The following is a 21727-nucleotide window of genomic DNA, read 5'->3' as shown; positions in this document are numbered from 1 at the left end:
AGGTTGGAAGAGATGTTCAAGATCATCAAGTCCAACTGACAACCTGCAACCACCGGAATCACTCCAAAATTACTTTCTAATATCTAATAAAAACCTTCCCTGACACAACCTGAGGCCATTTTCTCTTGCCCTGTCACTTGATACTGTACATCTCAAGCATGGTTATTGCAGTCAATTTGACCTGGTTTTAACTGATGCGTGGAAGTGGCTACCTGAAAACAGAGGCTAGACAAGAATAAGACAATAAAAGTAGGTATTTATTTGAAGGGCCTTCAAAGGTACACCCTGGGCAGTCAAAAGCCTCCAAGGGGCTCCACCCAAGATGGACGATGGATCACGGTTTTTCACACTTTTCTAAGTTTGGTCCATTTGCATATCAGGGTTAATTCTCCAATTACAGTCTCAGGCAATGATGTAATTACCCCAAGTTTGCCTCCCATTCAAAGGCTTTAGTTTACATATTTTGGGGCCTGGGACAACAAGGTGTCCTTGAAGTGCAAACCTAGAAATGGTTTGTTATGTCTAACCAGAATGAGGGAACAGTAACTAACAGACTGTATGAAGTTTCAGAGTTACATACTAAGCAAGAGGATCTGAAAAATATAAAAGCTAAAACCTAAGGCATCATAACCACATGAAACAGTCATGTGAGCAAATTCCTTTTAAGCATCATATACCATTTAGGACCTGCAGTCTCACCTTTCAGCCCAAGGCCCACGCTCAGAGAACAAGTAAAGCTGGGCTGCTCTCCACTGTCTCAGAGTGGCTGTGTGTTGACTACTAAGCTGCTTTAGCATACTGTTGTACCGCAGATTTTCCTGCCGAGCCTTTCTGCTGAATGGTTCCACGAAGTGCTCCTGAAAGACCATTGCAAATAAATCTATCACTGAATTAACTCTGAGCATGGAAAACAGTTTTGCAGCTTCTAAGAATTCTCATAAAACAAGAAGAAATGCAAAAGGTTTAGCAATAAAACGTTCTGAAATTTTAAGGTAATACCTAGAACTAGAAGAAATAGTGACAGACTTTGATTTAAAGATGTGAAGAAACCATTATCAATGCTGAATCCACTTTAAAGCAATTTTTCATTGTCAGAAAAGTAGTCATTATTAGAAATCCTACTATAATAGGAAGGATTTTTCTTTCATTCTGGTATTCTAGAATGTGACTCTCATTGTATTTTTCCTTTAGCTACTTGAATAAAATAGACCTTCGAGTTTTGTTATCAAGAAAGCAAAGAGAAATGTAACTTCACTATGATATTTCCTGTAATTACCAGTTAGCTCTAATGCTGAAACTCAATCTGTACCTTGTATAGAAAGGTCAGTTTAGAAGCAATTTTTCCACACATTAGATAAGAACTGTTCACTGTTTTAAATGTTTTAATTGTATTGAAATAGGGTTAAAGAAAAAACCCAAACAAACAGCTCATAATGGAAAACAGGTTTTAATAATTCAAAACACAAATCAGAGTAAAAGACGACGCATCTTATGGCTGAGCATATTTCTACTTTGCTGTACGAAAAGGAAGGCCTACTGTACTGAAATAACTCTGATTACACGTAAGACTCTTAACAGACAGAGCAGAATTAGAAAGCATATCCTAGAAGTGCATATAGTCCCACTGCCCATAAAATCTTAAGACAATTAACCTGTTTACAGCCACTTGAACTGGATCATCCCGGAATTCACTTTCTCCGTCTTTTAGAAAGCAACTCTTGAGAGAGTTGTTTTAAGAGAACCTTGCACTCATTGAAAACCTTACCTGAAATTTAAGCTTACTTTCTCCTCTTTCCCGGTCTCGCTTGTGCATGTTCACCATAAATGCTTCATAACAATCTTTCCAATAAAGTGCCATCTGCTCATTATCATGTCTGAATGAACTCTCTTCATACTGCTTCATATTTGGAATAATCTGGTTCCACCAAAGCAAAATAAAAAGTACCACACGATTTCTGAATGGGTTCCTCTGCTTTCATTGCTGAAGGAGGGGGGAAATGATACAAAAAGAATTTACTACTTACGTATTTGTCAATATAAACTTGCCACTCATCAGATCTGCAGTATTCTTGAAAGTCCTCGAAGAAAGATGGGCTGCCATTGGTAGGAGGCAATGAAGGAAGGTGCAGGTTCATAAAGAGAAGTTCATAAATCTTGGATACCAATGTCCGAACAAGGGGAATCAAAAATGAGTAAGTTTCTGTCTTTTCTTCAATTGACCTACTCAAAATGCCTTCCAACCTCCCCAGGAGGTAGCATGCTTCAGGCTGGCTCTCAATTATTTTGGTCTGAAGGAGGGTGTTTAGTTTGGCTGCTGCCATAGCACAGACCTACAGAAACAAACAGCAAAAAATGAATGTGATCCTCCTTGAGCACCCATCTTTTTCCTGCCACTTGTGCCTGCATAGTCCCATCCTCAAAGAGAGGCCCTCTACCTCTTCCTTGTGCTCTGGAAGTGCACACTGACAGAGAGAGTAGAGTAAACCTGCAAACAGTAAGAATCAATAAAATATCTTCCCTATAGAAGGATGGGGGACTGCCACAGGTCTGCTCACTGGTATGAGCAGCTCTCCCATAAACCACAACAGTTACATCAACTGTGCCCTTAAAACTCACTACCACTTGCAGGAATTTGCAACAAACCTGTAAGTTGTCTTGTGCAATGAATCCAAGAAGCAGCTGGACTTGCACCTGTGAAAGCCTAATTGCTTCTAGGCCAGCAGAGTACCAGACTGACAGGCTATCCATGAGAGTCACTAGTTCTTCCAAGAGCTATTACAGAAACAGAAAATTTGCATAAAATTAAAATAAATAAAATAAATTGAAATAAAAGTAACAATAACTACTCTAGCTGGAGACACAATAATTTCAAAGAGCTGAGGAAGAAGCTGTGTTCGTACTTCTAACTTAACCAAACACAGAAAATCATCCCGGAACACAGAAGTTAAACCAGCAATTTGAAGAAATTCCTGACGACAAAAATATACCTAGCCCAGTATGTTAAGTAAAGTATCTCTCCTGAATAAAGCCATATATATAGTATATATGCTTATTGTTTTTCCTATAAATTAACTCCAGTAAATGCCATTTCCTTAGAAAATTTAAAAAGACTTCACTCTAGGAGGGACTTCTTTCTGTCAGTATTTAGATGGCAGAAATGATACAAGCCTTGTGAAAGGTGGGTCTCCCAAGGCAAATGGCACATTTCACTACCCAGATGTGTTTGTTTAAAACTAGTACACCATGATATGTTCTCTAACAAATTACTTGAATGTAAAATCATTCTGACTGAAATATCCCGTTTAGGATATTACAGTGCGGTAAGTTCTCCCTGGGCACAGTGGAAGATAATTTATGAAAGTACTGTTATTTTCAATTCAGAGTTGGCAAGAAGCACAACTCTCATTGCTCCAAAGTTCAGCTCTCATTTCTAATTTGGTTTCCCAACAGAAGGCAAAGCTTTTAACAAGAAGAAATTTTTTTAAAACAAGCAATTTAAAACTTTAAGCTATGTTTATTTATAAACAGGCATTTTGGAGAACAGCATAGGAATTATTGTGTTAATGATTCTTGACATTATACTTTTTTTTCCAAAGAAAGTAGCCTTAAAAATATTGGAAGATTTCTAGTGAAATAGGGATGGTTTTCATATAATCTCTCTCCCCTTTTGCTTAGAAAAATTGAAAAGCAATGACAACTCAGACTAGAGGAAGCAATACCAGTGCCAGAAATTACTAAATGTTGAGATAAATTATGTGTTGGAACTCCAAGATGGGTCAAAATCCAGAACTGACATTTCCCAACCTGCAACTGAGCGCAGAGTTTTGGCTGGTCTTTCATTCAGGACACTCGGAGAGTCATAAATGCTGATAAACAGTGCAAAACCCGCTTAGGCTACAACTGATGCTGTTTCATTAGTTTTTACATTTTTTAAGTATTTCTCCAGTCTGAAGAGACCTGGATTCTCAGTAAAGAGTACCACTTACGTGCCTATTTAATTTGCAAAACTAACTATATTCCCTGTGGTAAATATTCACATTTTATTCATGAAGGGGCACTAATCCACTCCACCATAAATCCTTACTCTGTAATATCTGCAGTGTAAAAACATATGACTAGAAGCGTGACAGCGTCCAAACTAACAACTTTCTTGTTACCATTTCAGCCCACATACAGTACTTCCATTATGCAGTTACTGTACCTTTTCTGTCCATAAATTTGAATTAATAAGTCCTTCTGCTTGCAGGAAACCTTGTACAATTAGCAAGAGCTTGAAGGCATTTTCAGCATGTGTAGGGAGAGCTTTTGAATCTCTGTTATCAGTGACTGACCATTCTAACATCTTCTCCAGCAAGCTGCATGGAAAACAAAATCCCAAAGTAAGTATTACATGTTCTAAGTGTAAGTGGCTTTTAAAAAATCCAATTAAGCATTTAATTGGATCTCTTAGTCTGCAGTTACATAACTGCCATCTTCTTGATAAGCCAGGGAGATAAAAGCGATTGAGAGACTCATGAAAACAGCGATAGTTTTAAAACCTTCTGACCACAAGACACTCTTAAATAGGTGCTGGAATATATTTCTGACAGTATGTGAAGAGACAGCAAAGAAAAGTACATCTTGTTGGGAAATACCCACCCTTCCCAGCTTCACTCATGTCCCTCAATTTTCTGTTTATCCTCAAAAGGGATGAACTATACACTCACTTGAGTTTTATTTCATCAGAAGGCCGCAACAACTCGTTAGACATCCCCAGTTTGGTGAGAGCAGAGAACACCTGTCCTCTCTCAATCCAAGCATCATCATCAGACTTTTCAATACCTTTCCACATTATACACAGTAGGATGTCTGTAAGTAACTGTATGAGTTCATTATCACTCCCCTACAAAAGAAGTGAAATATTTAAAGCCCTTCGAGTGTAGAAAACCTTCAAAACATTGCTTATTCATCACAGCCCCTATGCTTTCATGTTTCAACATTTGAAGCTCTGCAGTCTAAAGTTCAATTGAAAAGCTCATGAAAACACAAATATAAGAGACTGTAGCTTGCTTGTATGTTGTACAACAAGCTGCCTTTAGCCACCCTTGATTTTTTCATAGCATGTCTGCTGTACACCTCCTCTGGATGATAAAGGATGTTTAAATACAGAAGGTGGGAGATTTTGCAGTTTTTCGTTTGTGGTTTCTTGTGGTTGGGAGGGGAGGTTGGTTTTATTTTTTTGTTTGTTTGTTCTATTTTTTTTTAAACACCAAAGCTATCCCAACTGGACAATCAAAAAAAGAAGGCACATTACAAAAGGAAGTACCCCTACTCACTATAAAAGAGCCATATTGTTCACTTTTCTGTTGGATGATAGAAGGGACAAAAAACCCCAAAACATTCATTAAGGAGACTGAAAGAACAAAAAGAAATTGCCAGCAGTTGGGGAAATCAGTCACATATGGAGTGAGTTACTTACTCCTTGGTTTTCTAATAGAGAAAGCTCAGCAGTGAAGCCCACATCATTCGTAACACCCAGCTCTTTGTCAGGCTGCCCAGAGAAGGGCTTTGTGCTCTCTGTGGGTGAGGGAGTGCTGGGCTGGCTGTCTGTCATCTGATTCCCAACATCAGCCAGTTCATAAGAGTCAACACTGGACAGATCTAAACTCAAATGTGAAGGATTACTCTGCCACAATTCTTCTCGGTCCTCCGAACTGAAAGACATCTCTGCTGTGGATGCATCTTCCCGCGGCATAACAGAGAAATGGGCAGGGACATCCAAGGATTTGTTGTCTTCTAAACTCCACTGATCAAACAGACCATTAACTGATGCAAAGTTGCCAGCTTTGTCTCCCTCTGTTTTATCAGGTTGATGTTTCTGAAGCTCTTCAGTAGGAGGCTTTTTTTCCTCTTCCCTGGAGGAATCAGTCCTGTTCTCCTTAAAGCCAATCCGGACCTCTGAGTTTTCTTTCAGGAATAGTCTAACCAAAGTGTCCTGCCAGCTCAGCTGCTGGGAAATCTGTTGTGCTGCATCCAATTGGGAATGCAAAAGGTGCAAAATCTAAGGATAGAAGATATCCCATACCTACACATTAATTTTAGCTTGTAACTGCATCCATCTGGCTTTTCAATTAAACATTTTACAATCTTACGGCTTCTTTACTTTTCTTACAACCTTATATAAAGAGCCACAATTGGCTAATAATAAGCAAACAAGCAAAAAAATCATTTTTCCTCACTAAAAATATATATTTGAGAAAAAAGAAAAAAAAAGTAAAAAATTCTCAGGAGTAGGGGAGAAAAGAAGCTATCAAAGCATATTGGTAAGTTGCCATATTTCAGTAACTCTTCTGCAACCATTCCTTCAAAAGTCAGTTATCTCAATAAATAATCCCATTCAGGCATAGTTTAAAAAAAATTATTGAATAGAAAATATGCTTGATTAGGAGCTATGAAATAGATAAAATTAATAAAATTGCAGTATTAATTGCTTACTGATAGTGTACATTATAGTTTCACTTCTTCATTTTGGGAAACCTTAATAGACTATATGGTGTCTCACAGCTACATTCAGTACTAATTCCAGTGATATTAGCTTCGAGAAAACTCAGTAATTCAGGGAGCCTACTATCTCAAACCTGTAGAAAATACAAGCTATTTGAGAATCATGACAGAGGCTTCCCTTTTTGTTCTGGCTTTTAAAGGTACTTGAATATACAAAATGCAACAGTAAGTGACGGATGGGTTTGCTTTTTAAAATAAATCATTGCTAAAAAAACAGTAACAACAAATACTGCCACTGTGTTTTAAAGAAATAATTCAGCTATCACACTGTATAGTTTATAGGCTTGAAGGACAGTATTCCAGTTCTAAAGAAGACAACTAACCTTTCTACAGATAATCACTCTCATGTTTATATCTGACCTATGAGCCAGATACACTACAGCTAGGAGATCCTTATAATTCACAGCAGGATCTGTAGGGAAGAAAGAGAAAAGCCACCATAAATGATACCACACAAGAGAACGTAACAGATAAATATTTAAAAATTGCCTTGGAAGTTATGACTGCATCCAGGGATAGCAAAAGGAACAAACTTCAGGGAACTAAGAAAATGTTAGCTGAGACCAATGGGAACTTTGAATAGAAGAGCTCTACAAGTAACACCTCTGGCTTTCCTCAACAAAAACCAGGTATGTTTGCCTCTGAGCAGCAGGAGTGTACTGATGTTAGACACAGAACTTGCCAATTACCTGCATACAGAACTTGGTTAAGAAGGTTTTTAATAAGAGAGACAGTAACTGGTGATTCATTCAGAAGGAGCCCCAGCCCAGAGTACCCCACTTCTCTGAGTCTCATACGGTGCTTGCTACGTTCATAAACTTTGGTACATTTCAACATCTCTTCCACAATCTGTAAGAAAAAGCAGACACAAACAAATTGAACACAAAAAAGCATCCAGATCTCTTAAGCTTGTGTATGACATAACATGCTGGTCCACAGGTTTTAAAGTTTATTTGGTAAGCTAACTCAAACAACATGGACTTTTTTTTAAAGATCCAAAACCTTTATTTCAAGAGAAGGCCAATTCCTTTGTGACAATGCCATCTAGCTAACACAGCAGAAGAGATAAGAAAGAAGCATATTTGGATGATTAGTATCTTTGTAATTACATACACTTCCGCAGCCAGACCAATGCAAACCACAAATTCAGGTTCGACTGATTAATCTAGGAACACATCACTCAATTCATTACCTTGAACACAAGTTCTCTAAGCTTGTCAGAGTATCTTTGATGCAATAACAGAGCATAAAGAATATCAGCGTTCCCTGGTTCAAAGAGCAATAAAAAAAGCTGGTCTGGGGTTGGACTGGAATGAAGTAGGCTGAAGAGAACGTCCAAAATTCCACAGAGCTACAAAATTAAGACAACTAAATTAATCCACAGTTTATTCAGATTTCATGCTTTGTTTTAGGAAAATTTTCTTGTTTTTAAGTTTTACCTTTGTTGGTTAATAAACATTCTGTTGCTCATTATTACTGCATTTAAACAATTTTTAATACTTTTTTCTCTTTATAGAACACCTTATCAAACTAAGCAGAGACACAAAGCAACTTCAAGTGCTGCTGATGTCTACAAAATAGAAACTACAACTCCTGATCAGTTGAAGTTCAATTCATTTGGTTTTGTAAACTAAGATAGGATGTGCCATTAGAAAAGTTATCTCAGCTACATCGAAACAGAACCACACATCAATTAACATTTTGCTTGTGGTCATTTTCTTCTTTGTTCATGCTTCTTTTTAAGTACACGAGGCAAGATTTCTAAATGCCAAGAGGCAAAACCAAAACATGCACAGCTTAAACTATTAATTTATGCCATGTTGAATACCTGCTCCTCATCACTGGTGGCAGCTATGTATCCTACAATGCTCTGAATTTCTTCATGTGTTCCACCTTTGCTCAGGAAATACTTGATCAGTCCATACAGGGATGTCCGTATTGTTCTCAGGTCATCAGGAGCCAAATCACTGTCTTTACAACCGGTCCTATATGCCAATAGACCAGAAAGGCAACCTAAGGAAGTTCTTCATGGCTCATAAACAGCAATTTGATGGTGCCAGTTTAGTAATTTTTCATCTATCATGCACAAGTTTTCAATTTTACTGAACTCAAGCAACTGCATAGGAATAAGCAAATCACACTTAGCAAGTCTATAAAAGCCCTGAAATGTAGACTTGTACTGATCTGGATTTGGTCAGGATTGCAGGTTCTCACCTCCCACAGGAAAGAGCAAAGTCACTAGCCAATCTTCCTCAAGCACATAACTATATTCCTAAGCAGATATAAATCATCAGCACCGAAAGGGTAACATTTTAAATTTTTAAAGAAGTCCTACTTCAAATTCTACAAGTATTTAAAAGAACTTAAAATGCTCAACTTTTTGTAATGGTAATGATCTATGACTTAACTTGCATTGTTGAACACAAGTCCTACAATTTTGTTTACAAGCACTCCTAGTGACACTGACAAACTTTACATAATCTTAGGATAAAAATTCAAGGCAAAGAAAAGTGGTAAGTCAAATGGGAAAAAAAATTAATGCCATTTTGTGAATTAAATCAACCACCAAAATCCAACCTGCAGTTTTATTTAATAATTTTCTCACTAGAATGATGGCAAAACACTCCAAGAGCCACATACAATAAGTGAGGAGCTGGAAGTAGTAAAACTCATACCCGTAATAAATCCTGAGTGTGTCTAGAAGAAACTGCACACCATACTTCTTTCTGAAGAGTCTTCTACTGTCTTTGATGATTGTAGAAAGATACTGTATATGTCCTGCAATATAAAGTTTTCTTTTAGAACCAAGATAAAGATTTGTGTCAAGTGAAGAATCTTATGTCTTCACACAGTTGCCCAAGTCCAAGAGCTCACCAATTCTGAAGGGAAAGTCACCACTGTTCCAGATACTGAAGTCAAAAAGTAAGTGTTGGTACATCTGTTGCAAAAGCTGTGTGTTCTTTTCTACTGAGACTTGCTCTATCAACAACTGTACAGCCATCAGTACATTCACATCCATTAAGACTCTTGGCACCTTGCAAAATGACAACAGGCGTTAGCACTCAAAATACTGCATGTCCTAATAAAATTTTATTTTTAAAAATGGAAGTTTCTTTTATCTTCTACAGCAATGTCTGCTCCATTAAAGCAATACAAGAAACACAAAAGTAGTCTAGAATACAACTCAGAATCTGTATAAAAAAAGCAGAACATGGAAAAAAAAGAAATGTATTTCACTTTGCAGATAATGGCCAACTGCTCACACCTTTTTGCTTTCAGAAACACAAGAAAGAAAAGTACTTACCTAAGGAGGCCTTTAAAGACCCTGGCATCCTCACTACGCTTCAAAATAATCAGAACCTCATCCACAAAATCCATTACTAAAGGATGTTTCTCAAGTTTTCTCACCTTCTGTAACAAGGCTCCTAGGGTGGCAACTCCATGGGAGTGAATGAGATTTTCCTGATTAACCTGATGCCCCTGAATAAAGTGTTTTATCATCAAGATGAAAGTTGCAATTATGTTCTTCTCCAGACGTGCTTCTGCAAAACAGAACAACAGTAGCAAAAGTCTTATGGTTCAACATTGGATCACTGCATAAAAAGAGGGGAAAGAGTAAAATCAGGTGTTTATATTCCTATTTCCTGAACTTCTCAACTCCTGTTCCTTAGCTGTAGACTGTCTTTAGATTTTTTTCCTGTGCGGAATCATAGCCATTCCATGCCTCTCCAGAACAAAGTGATCCCAGTCCTGACTTCAGTTGCTTCATCCATGGCTGCAGGTTACAAACTTCTTTTACAATCTTTTGCATATGCTGCAGTTATTGTCCCTCTGTTTCAAACTGACACTTTCTAGCCATGGTATGTAAAAAAACTACAGACAGAGAGAAAAAGATCTATTTTCTTACTTCAGTCTACCATTTCATCTTTGAAACGAACAAAACAAGTTGTGTTTTCCCTTACAAGGTCTGATTTCTCAGTGGTTTTTGTTAAGGTCAAAGTTAATTCTCAATATTAGCACAGCTTTTAAAAGAATCTATTCTTAAAGCATCCTTTCAGTTTCTTTTCTTTTTAATCCAAAATGTGACTATGTATGGAAGAGATAGGAGCCTGAAGATTTTTTAAAGAAAATAAAAGTTTGGCTAAAGGCTAAATAAATAGTACAGTTCTGAGGTGGCTGTCTCCATGTGGCTGTGTGACCCAGAACTCCAGCTGTAGGAAAGCTTCTCCTATTGATATTAGGATGTTTTACATCAAATATAATTTCTCAAAATAATCAGAACAGAAATTAAAACAATGTCATACCTTGGCACCTGTAACAGTAAATCATGAAAAGAAAAATAATGCTACTAAATATAGCTATACTTGAAATACATTATATTATTTTTATATAGTGCTGAACTCTTGGTATTCAGTATCCATGTCAGGTATCTAGGGACAGAAAAAGCCTTTCAGCTTTACATAGGTACTCTGGAAAATCCAGCACATAATAAGCAGCTCTCTGTCATTCACAAAAAGACTTTTAAAATCAAGCTTAAAAATTAGTTCACTTCAGCTGCACTTTCCTACCTGATGCCTTTGTGGATGGAAACACCACCCAGTCACCCTCTACAGGAGTTACTCTTTCTGGAGGCAGAGTTCCCCCTTCAGACTTCTCATGCATCTGTCCACCAAGAAAGCTGATCTGCTCCAGCAATGGAAACAGCACATTTATTCCACCAATGCAGTTGATCATATCCTGAATCAAGAGAAAAGGCAGGATAAACATCACCAGAAGTAAAATCCCCTCAACAATAACAAAGATTTACTCCACATTCAGGAGTACTCACAAACCAATCAGAATGTCTCAAAGGCCACTTCGAAACTAGCTTAAAACACTGTTTAACACCAGGATTGCTCAAGTTCTGGCCATGACAATTACACATGGGCCATCCTGTCAGCTCTTGTTTTGAAAGTACATTTTTTACATTTCCTTCCTCCTCCCCCCATATAAACACTGGAAACTGAAGGATACAAAAACTTAGAAAGAATCTTCTGCTAAATATATTTGAAAAACAGGAAAAACATTTTTCTGATTTTTAAGTTACTTGCAGCAAGCAGGAAGAGAAGACTGTAAGATTATACACACCTCTGCTTTAACAATCTTCCTGCAAGATTTCAACTTCAGGCAGTTAAAAAATAATACAATTTTATTTTGGTTTTTAAAATAACTCTACACGTACATCAATTCTAAGCCTCTCCTTAAAATTCAAGTCTCCAAAGTTCCCTTTTTCCCCCTCCTCCTCACAAGCAGAGATAGCACAAGACAGTCCCTGGAGGTGTTTAAGGACTGACTGGATGTAGCACTTAGTGCCACAGTCTAGTTGACAAGATGGTGTTCAGACCAGGTTGGACTTGACGACCTCAGAGGACTTTTCCTATTTACTTGATTCTGGATTCTGTTATTCAAACAATGCTTCTTGTGGTAAGGGATAATATATTCAAATCAGAAGATTTCTAGAAGTGATTCACAACCACTTCAAATCAATACAAAATCAAGATCCTAGCAAGCTACTCAGAGACACCTATTCATTTCCCCAGCTTCATCCAACAATGATCATTGTGGAGTACAAGTACCCATTACTGGGCAAAGAGAACAAATTGAAGTATTTTAAAACTATTCATATCACAGCAAAATTAACCATTAAGTGTCTGAATTTTCTTAACATTAGTCTCTGCAAGTGATTGTAGAGATATGCATGGTGGATATGTACAGTGTAGCTCCAACAACATTTCCTTATTCATTAGCTTGCCAGCACAATCAATTGTTCACTGTTCTTGAAAAAAAAGCAGGTCCTTTTTATCTGTTCATACATTTACCCCAAGATAAAAAAATGTGGTATTCTACTGACTACTCACAAGTGTTAACATAACCCTACTAATCTTAACCTAACTTGGAGTTTATGACTGAAAGAAAACCATGATAGAATTCCCTAGAGATGACAAAATGCTCTCAATACACAACGTGCATTCAACATTATTATGAAGAACAGTTAGCTACCACAAAGTATCTTCATGTACTGTGACAGTAAGAGCAGTGGCCCTCGTAAGTCCTCAATAAATGTAATGTAAATGCAACATTGCTCCAGGTACAGCATTAGCCCATTAATTCTCAGTACAAAAACATGCTGTACCTGCTAAATATAATTTGCATTATGACAATAACTTCCATCATTCCAAAAGTTAAGTGAAAGCACACAACCCCTGCCATTTTTACATCAGGTTCTGCCTCTTTAGAACACTTTTACCTTGATGTCCCAGTTCACTACTTTGTTTCCAGTTAGTCTTCCATGTAAAAGATTTGCAGACAGGTCAAGACAAATTGGGTTTCTGCAGGCCTGTTAAACAAATGAAGAAGCCATGATATCATTTATGAAACAAGTTACAGATGCTTGAACACAAGATTTTGTGCCAGTGTGTTGATATTAAAGTATTTAAACAACGTGAAACCCCTAGAATATATGTTATTTTAGATTTGACATTCTCTATTGTACAAGATAATTTTAATTCCATGCTTTTGCCTAACATGAACAAAACCTACTGTCTCCGCACAAGACTCCAGTTTAAGAAAGCTCTCACTGCTCCTTATCTTCCCATGAAAACCACAGTGCAAACACTGAAAATACACACTGTGTAGTTGAACAGAAATGATGTCCTGTTTCATACCTTTGGTGTATAATGAAGGAGCACCTTACTGGGGAGGTCTGCTACTTCAGCTTCTTGAGACTTCCATGGAGTTAAACAGTTTGGACCTAAAAAAAAAGGTATATAAAATTATATAGTATATATTTAAGAGTCCACTGGATATTAATGTTGCCCTTTACAAATTTTATACCACCAAACTTGTAGGAAGAACAAACAAGACAGTCTGAACCATATCTATTTGAGACATGTTTTGAAGTAGAGTCCCTGTGACTTCAATCATTCATTTCAGAGGGTCTGCTTAAAAAGGAACATATTCTACAGGAAAAGCTGAACTACACGAAGAGGTGTTATACATTCAAACAGCTCTAATGTTTGTCTTTACAAATACCTGTCTCATATTTGTCACTCATCTCTTCATCAAGCCTAAATGCCCAGAAAATAAGTAACCTTCAAGATAGTTTTGTTCAGCACTACAAAATATATCCTTTAAATAATGCAAGTGTTTTAATGCTAATCTGTAACAACCTCAAGTCATTATGGAACTTAATACCTTTAACACTCTGAACTGTACAACATAGCTTTCAGAGTATTTTCTTTAAAATGATCACTTAATTATTGATCTTGATATGGAAAAATCCTCAAGCATAAATCACCTTTAAGTGGCCTATCAAAATAAAGGCAATACTTGAAGAGTCTCAACTACAAACACATGTAAGCAAACAGCAGCAAAAATTCAGAACTTACAAGGGAAATTATTACCTAACATTTTAATTTTGGCAGGTCTGTACATATGATAAACAGATGAGTTCATGCAAACATAATATTTTTAAATCAAACTTTGTAACATATTTATTAAATGTTAAGCTTATTTGCTTTAAAGCCCTCTCACTTAGGTCAGCTCTCCAGTTCTTCTGGATTGTAAGTTCTTCTTTATGTGTCTGTGTAGAGCAAAGCTTAGTGGGGTCTTCTTTGTAACTCCTTCCTTTTACTTCGCTAAAACCAGTACAGCCACCACTTACCTGCTAAATATAATGCTTTCACCTGAGAAGGCTGCAGTGCTTCATGGAAGATAATAACTGATCCAAGTTGGCCCTCCAAAGATGTTGGACACCCCCATTCACTGTCCTGAGTCCCTGCTGAGATCATCTTGGTGATGAACTCTGGTTTTCCAAGCACCCCACCCCAGCTTCCTGTAGCAAGAATGCCCCCAAGGGATGTCCGATGGGGCATAACTGGGGAGGAAAAAGGTGGATCTGGTATCTGAGATGGAGGAGGAGTTGTTGTTCTTTGACCAGCTGAACCAATGCAACAAGAAGCAAAAGACTGGAGAGTCACACATGGAAGACAGAAAATAAAACACATACTGTAAATTTAAGCTTTAAATCTGAAGGCTGCACCTAGCAAATCTGAACTAAATAAATGAAACCAAGAGCAACAAGTTTTATCATGCCCTGAAAAACAAGCAATCCATCACAATAGGCCAAAAAACCAAGCATATACTTCTCATAATCAGAGAGTTTCTTTCTCCAACTAAGAGCAATTTGGTTACCTCAACTGCTGCAAGACCTCTGGCAGGAGCACAGGCAGGAAGGACAGTGCTCCAGATACTCCTCTGTAAATACTCTTCTGGATTATATTCCAAAATACTAGCCCAGCACATCTACTACTGTACATTTTTCACATCAGTTAGTCCACTCAAATAGACGCCCTCATGGTAAGCTTACTTGTCCTATTTCTAGTTACCTTGAGATTTATAGTGCTTATTTTACAGATGGGCCAAAATCCACAGTTTTATCTTGAAATGAAAAATACACTTACTCTCATTTTTAAGTTTTATACTGATTTTACCATTACAGCATCCAACTTAACTGTTTTCTCAACATACTTAACAAATATCAAATTAGAACTTAGAAAAGATGGAAGAATGTCGGGTGTTGTAGCCCAGTTTAATATAAATTTGTTCCACAAAAGGAAGGAACAATGCTTACAAAGGGAACCAAACATAACATACACTCATTTTGATGGCTAGTGTATTTTTTTAGGCTAAATGTGTACACAACCAAAATGGTTAGATTAACTGCATGTAAAATGCTTATCCAGTTACCAAAGAAATAAGGAATAGCATATTAAGGAAACATTAAAAAATGGAAGTAAAAACATATGAAAACACTGAAAATAACAGGGAATATACCTCACTGAGTACTGTTAAACCAATCCTCCTGGCAGAGCTGCCACTTATTATGATGCCATCATAAATTATGTCAATATGCTCAGGCAATTATTTTGAGGAAAACCCTGTGATTTAATCAATGTCATCTGGTAGAGTTTTTTGTTTTTAAACTGAGATAACTAAACAAGCATTACTTAATGGTTAGTTACACTCCAAAATGATATTCTGGACAATATTCAAAGCTGAACATTATTAGCAATTGGCTGAACTCTCATTGCTATCTGAGAGCTCATCCTACCAGGGGCATGGCTCAGAAGGGCACTTACTTCATTCATAGCAGGGAATCGAAGTGGGGCAGAGACCTTCTGCTGTCCATTGACGTAGATATACACCAGGCTCTGACCAAAGGGCCTCTTTCCAGGCACATGAACAATAGTTATGTTGTGCTGGTTATGCAATAAAAAATAATTAAGTCATTATTAAGAGCAGTGAAATTATTATATGAAATTATTTAACTTCATCTCTACTAAGCTGGTAAAGAAAGCACTTAAGAAAATATATCCAAAGCATCAACAAGAATATAAAACCACCTGCTGCTTCCATTTTAAAGTACTAAACGTAATGTTTACATGTAAACATGTTTCTGAAGAGAAAGATACAGCTCTTCCATAATAATGCACATCAGTTTTCAAGTATGGGAATATAAAAGGGTAAGGCAGAAACAGCACCACAGCTAATTTATTCACATAGCACCACAGCCACTTATGCTTGTGTTAATGTAATATAAAAAACCTCTAATGCTGTAACAAGCTTAATAAAAAATGCCTAATAACACATGCATAAATTAGCCCAATCAACAACTAATCTATGTGAAAATTGCTTGCATTATTTGAGATTAAATCTGCTCTTAGGCAATGAATTATTGAAATATTATAAAATAGACTATTCATAACACAATCAAAAAAATAGAATTTTGACTTCTGAGCTAACAATACAATCCTAAACAAAGTGTTTGTCAGTATCAAATCTTACCCAGAGAGAGTCAAAAAAGCAATGGTCAGGCAGCATCACTGTTGCATACTCCCTCTTCGTGCACACTGCAACCACCAATACCCCTGAGCATGTAATAAAGGCTTCAAACCCCATACCACTTCCATTAAAAAAGCTACAGAAAGGCAAAAAGACAAAGACACATAATCAAGCACTTGCTTCATCAAAACTACCACCTAACAATACATTCATTAAGGAGAAAATCCACTCAAGTTGTTTGATGGTGGTCCAATATTTATAATGTGACTGTTACTCTTATATTAAAAAAGAAAAGACCAAAGAGACATTTTGTTTGCTTCTGATCGTTAGCACCCAAAAAGTTAAATTATATCAAGAACCACTCATGTCAATATTCACTGTTTAAGCGCATGAAGGTGTCTGCTCACTGTGCTCTTATACAAATCAAGAGTTCATTACCTTTACAAAACACTGTGTGAAGGCTGTTCTGGTTTTGGGTGGGGGATTGGATGGATTGATTTTTGGTTTTTAATGTTGTTTTGTTTAAGCAATGAACCTTAACACAATTTGGAGTTATGGATGTTTAAACTGTAGATGACAAGACATCGTAACAGAGAAACTACACGGTTATTTCTGTAACAGAACCTGGCTCTGGTGACAGAAGAAAGCTCTCCTTTCCCAGACTAAGCATTATGTATTGCCTTCAATGAAGATAAGCAGAAGTACCACATGTCACAGGGCACAGATGGCCTACATCTGACCTGTAGGCTGTAGCAGTTAGAGTAACTGTACCTATAGAGCTGCTTCCTCTTGCCGCTTTTGCCCGTCGTGCCAGGGTCCACCCGGTCCTGGTCAAGGCAGAGCCAGGCGTTGAAGGAGAATGCCGAGCCCGGCCACCTGTGGATGGCGGGCACGGCGATGCCGGCCATGCTGTGGTGCAGGTTGAAGTACTGCAGGGCGCTGGCCATGCCCTGCTTCCGAGCCATGGCCAGCAGGGCGCGCATCACCGGCACCACGTACGGGTGAGCCCCCCGGGGCTCCTCCGGCCTCAGCAGCCGCACAAGCTGGAGCAGCTCTTCCGAGCCCATGGACTGGCTCCCCAAGGAGCCCAGCAGGGCAATCAGGTTCTCTGCACACGTACAGTGGAGCGCCGAGTGGGAATTGAGGGTCTCGATGATACGGATGACCATGTTTGCATTGACACACGTGGCACGACTCTGCCTGTCAATGCAGCAGATTCGCCTCAACCAATTTGAGATGAAAATCTGCAGCTCACGTGATTCTAGTTCTGGAAGCCACTGGATGAGGAGCAATAAGGGCTGGACATTACTAATGCCTAGTATCCCAACAGCCATGTGGTCACCTTCAACAGCCTGAAAAACAGACATGAAATGCAGTAAGATAGGGCTAGAAGTACTGTTGAAAGATGTCAGCATTTCTGCATTCAAAGCAGGCACAGCTCACCATATTCATGAGTTCTTCCAGCAATTCCCGTGAGGGTTGACCCAGTGATTTTAGTACCTCATATATGTGTGCATAGCCAATCCTCTCCTTGAAGACCTCCTGAGGATAAAAATTCCAGTCTCACTAACAAATAATATGGATAAAAATTGCTTGTCTAGTGCAGCAGGTTCTAATTCAACACAGTATTAGACACATAATAATTAGAATATAGTAATTAGAGGTTAGAAATTTGTTTTTGATAACTTGCTCATTCTACTGTCTCTAGAATGCTGCAGATGAGAAGCATTTCACTGCAGCATACAGATAAATAAAAGTTCAAAGTTGTATTTTATTAATTACCTATAAAATAACACAATTACTTTGGTATAATCCAAATGTTAATACTATCACAAAGAACAAATAGCTTCGTTTTTCATCTTTTTAGTGCAAGCTATAGCATGAAATGTTTCCATTGAAAATTAGAAGCATTCAACTATTAACCTTTCAGTAAAAGATTTTTCTAGACCAGATTATAAACCACCCATCCTAAACACTTTGAAAAAATTAGAGAAGTGTTTCAAGGAAGCTTTCCTGAAAACAAATTGATTTTACAAGAAGAAAAAAAAAATTAAATCAATCAGCAAAGTTCAAATGGTAGTATCCATTTATAGTTTAATTAATAAACAGCCAACACATCATACGGAATGAATACTCTTCTCCTGGCTATACTCTGTGTTGAAATTTTTTTTTTTTTTAAAGAATAAATCTTTCAACAGAAGTGAGGTGATTACTTAGGCAAACATGGAAAGAAAAAATACACGTTGCAGAAGTTCAACTGAAAACTACTGACTCTGTGTGAATCCCAGCTAGTCCCCACCTCCAACATACAACTCTTCCCAGGCTTTCCAGAGTCTGTGGCAAAATAAGCACTTTCAGTAATGCTCTGGAGGAGCATAACTGATCCTGTTGTCTCTCCCTCAAGCTGTACTGAAAGTAGCAACAAAATCAGATGATTGCCACTCTTCCTTTACCCTCCACTGTACAGTCACATCCCTTTGCCTGTACCAAGACCAGGGAATCATTCAGCCAAGGGTTAATTTAATGAACTCTGCAACCCAGGAATAAATACAGTTTGTCCAAGGGCTTAGCTTCCAGTCAGAATCACAAACTAACCACAACATATCCATTTACCAAATCACCAGAATAACTACCAAGGAAGGGCACAGGGCAGTGGCATGACCACCATCTGGACAGCAATACTGTCCTGACTTTGTTTAAAGCCATAAAAAACTACAACACAAACTGTTGCCTGAAAATTCCTCTAAATACCCACTAAGTCTATCCCATATATCCATGAGAAAAGTAACAACTGTACCTCCTTTACAAAGGTTCCAACTACCATTATACTTAGATCTTCCAGTTTTGGTAGAAAGGTGACTCAGTGTCCAGCCATTAGACACACAAAGGGATAAGGAATGCTAATCAACTACTCCTATCTGGCATGAATGTGTGACCACAATCTGCTCATCTCCATTAGCAAGATCCATCAAGATATTGTGATAAAAGCACTAACTGGAAACAAGATCAAGAAGCTGCAAACAGCCCTCTGCATAGACACGGTTACCTTTGCAGCTGGAGACTTGTGCATTACTGCTGTGAGGGCTTGAATGGTTGATACTGCCAAGGAGTCCAGGTGTCCCTGAAACATCTGAAAGTAGCAGGTACAGAAGTCATATACAAACACGCAAAGACAGTTCAGCTCCGAAATCTGTGCTGTGCCCTCCTGCCACGAGGGAAACCAAGAGTTTGGTAACATGCTTCAAAAATCATCTCCCCACCAGTCAAAATTTCAAACCCCACAGCCTACAAGGAATTACATCACAATAGACAACTAACCACCGACTTCAAGAGGAGAGAAGCATTCGCAACACAAACTGCACCTCAAATATTCTGATGGACAAACAAGTTTTCCTCATGCGTCTAATGGACAACCTCAAGAGGGAGGGAGGGAGGAAAACAATTAGGAAATCTCTTGGAGTGTGTATGTGCGCACTGCTGGAAAATCAGCACCTGCAGTTCATATAAAATGACTTGCTTTCCATCCAAGGCCCTGCACACCAGTGCAGCACACACACACACCCCTGAAGTGTAAGAGATAAGTCACACCAGCACAGTTAGGTGGCTGCCTCACCCATAGCCTCATTGCATTGATTCAACACCTCTCTCTCCAATTTAAGTAATCTTTTGAGGTTTTTTTTCTATAATTCTTGTTTATATTGATATTTCTATGGTGGTTTTAAGAACAAAAATGTTGGAGAACTCTTTTGCATCCATCAGTAAACCTAATCAGCAACGCTGTGCAAACAAACATACTGTTTCATCATCTCTGAAATATGATATGCACCTCAGACATATTATGAAAGTGAAATGTTAAGACTCAGAAGACTCTATTAGATGTGAAGAAACATTTACATGCGGTTAGAGTGTTGTGCTGTGTCCAAAAAAGCCAGAGCTATTAGTTAAAAATTACAATTTGTAAATTACCATCCCTTGTATTTAGCATTTTTTTACATTTTTAATCAGAATAAATAATTCTACTATAAAATTAATACAAAAATTTGCATTTTTTTAAACTTTCCACAGTACTTGTGAAAAGTGAAGCAACAGGCTATTCCTACCTCCCTGATTCAGCCTGTCCATTGTTTTGTGAACATTTGTTCTTGATGACAAGCAAAGAATCAGGACACCAAACACAACCATTGAGATTCACAAACAAGGCCCCAGAATCCAAAACACCACAGTGCTGAGACAAAGAGCAAAAAAGAGGAAAAGGAGGGGAAAAAGAATCACCACCAGGTCGAGAGAATTTATTTGGATCCCATTCATGTACTTCACCTTTTCCTTAAAATAAGCGTAAGTGATGCTCATTCTATTGCCAATATCTGCAGTTTGAAGGAGATGAATAAAACAAAGGCTGAATTCAATCTGTTATTCAGGAAAATAGTTTTCCAGAGCCAGGAAATGCTAATTTGTGCAGCATCCTAAGTTCATCTTGCTGCAGAAGGCTTAAGGAGGATGGTTTAGGTGAAGCACAGGAATCAATTTTCCTGTGATTGTGTCTTGACTTCAACTGAAGCAAAATACAGTTTAGGTAGGTACCTGGTCCTCATTCATTTCTGTCAGTAATTTGTTGGTAAGGTCTTTCTCACTCTTGTCTGCCACTTTATTGTTAACATTTAAAAACAGCTGTTAGAGACAAGAATAATGGAAATAATTGCATTAAACAGTTACCTGCAGCCAAATCTGTGGAGGCTGCCTTGGATTTGCATTTCACATACAAAAATAGGGGAGGAAAAAAAACAGCTTTCATACACTGATGAGACACAATTGTCCATTAGTATTAGTCTTCTGTTAATTCTTAATATACTGAAAATTACACTGTATTTTTGCTAAAGAGTAATTACTTTTTTCCCCCCAAAAATACATGAAAATATGTAGTCACTGAGACAAAGAGAAAGATTTATCTGGAATTTATACTCGTCTCTGGCTCAGCACCTGTGATTTCATTTACAATATGCAACATGACAGAGAGTTCTAAGAAATTTATTTGTAAGAAATAAAGACGAGAGTGGGGCATTAACAAGGAAATGGATACAGATGCTTCACCATTTTCCACTTATGTTTCACCCTAGGTGAAAGCTGAAGATACCTAGACAGAATATTTTCATCTTCAAACAGCACAGTAGCAGAATTTCTGGGGCACACAGTCTTTAGGACAGGAAGAAGGGCAAAATATCTCTGCCATCATCCTAAGAATCAGACAGGTGGTAAACAACTTCAAATCAAACATACACTTATACTGCATCTTCAGCTAAGGAAC

The 21727-nt window shown here is 37.8% G+C and overlaps 1 protein-coding gene across 7 annotated transcripts in view; it reads right to left on the bottom strand.

Annotated features, from left to right (window-relative positions):
* The window catches only part of NBEAL1 (neurobeachin like 1), an 80105-nt gene that overhangs the window by 27286 nt on the left and 31092 nt on the right, over positions 1-21727 (bottom strand). For 5 of the 7 annotated variants that reach the window (XM_042040989.1, XM_042040988.1, XM_042040993.1 and 2 more), the window contains 24 exons: positions 21007-21093; positions 19472-19555; positions 17869-17967; positions 17197-17777; positions 16429-16561; positions 15723-15842; positions 14246-14549; positions 13248-13333; positions 12830-12919; positions 11112-11280; positions 9952-10085; positions 9418-9577; positions 9219-9321; positions 8372-8528; positions 7736-7894; positions 7233-7392; positions 6867-6955; positions 5459-6040; positions 4707-4882; positions 4202-4355; positions 2644-2772; positions 2025-2330; positions 1766-1915; positions 700-857 (listed from right to left, as the gene is read on the bottom strand). In XM_042040989.1, the coding sequence (XP_041896923.1) occupies positions 700-857; positions 1766-1915; positions 2025-2330; positions 2644-2772; positions 4202-4355; positions 4707-4882; positions 5459-6040; positions 6867-6955; positions 7233-7392; positions 7736-7894; positions 8372-8528; positions 9219-9321; positions 9418-9577; positions 9952-10085; positions 11112-11280; positions 12830-12919; positions 13248-13333; positions 14246-14549; positions 15723-15842; positions 16429-16561; positions 17197-17777; positions 17869-17967; positions 19472-19555; positions 21007-21093 (4370 nt within the window). The remainder of the gene's footprint in view (positions 1-699; positions 858-1765; positions 1916-2024; positions 2331-2643; positions 2773-4201; positions 4356-4706; positions 4883-5458; positions 6041-6866; positions 6956-7232; positions 7393-7735; positions 7895-8371; positions 8529-9218; positions 9322-9417; positions 9578-9951; positions 10086-11111; positions 11281-12829; positions 12920-13247; positions 13334-14245; positions 14550-15722; positions 15843-16428; positions 16562-17196; positions 17778-17868; positions 17968-19471; positions 19556-21006; positions 21094-21727) is intronic. The other 2 variants (XM_042040992.1, XM_042040994.1) reach the window with 1 other exon arrangement.

Source organism: Corvus kubaryi, unplaced genomic scaffold (assembly GCF_017639235.1).
Source record: "Corvus kubaryi isolate FWS band 111438036 unplaced genomic scaffold, C.kubaryi_AGA036_p1.0 37396, whole genome shotgun sequence".
In the NCBI taxonomy this organism is placed as follows: Eukaryota; Metazoa; Chordata; class Aves; order Passeriformes; family Corvidae; genus Corvus; species Corvus kubaryi.
This window is presented reverse-complemented; position numbering and strand designations above follow the sequence as displayed.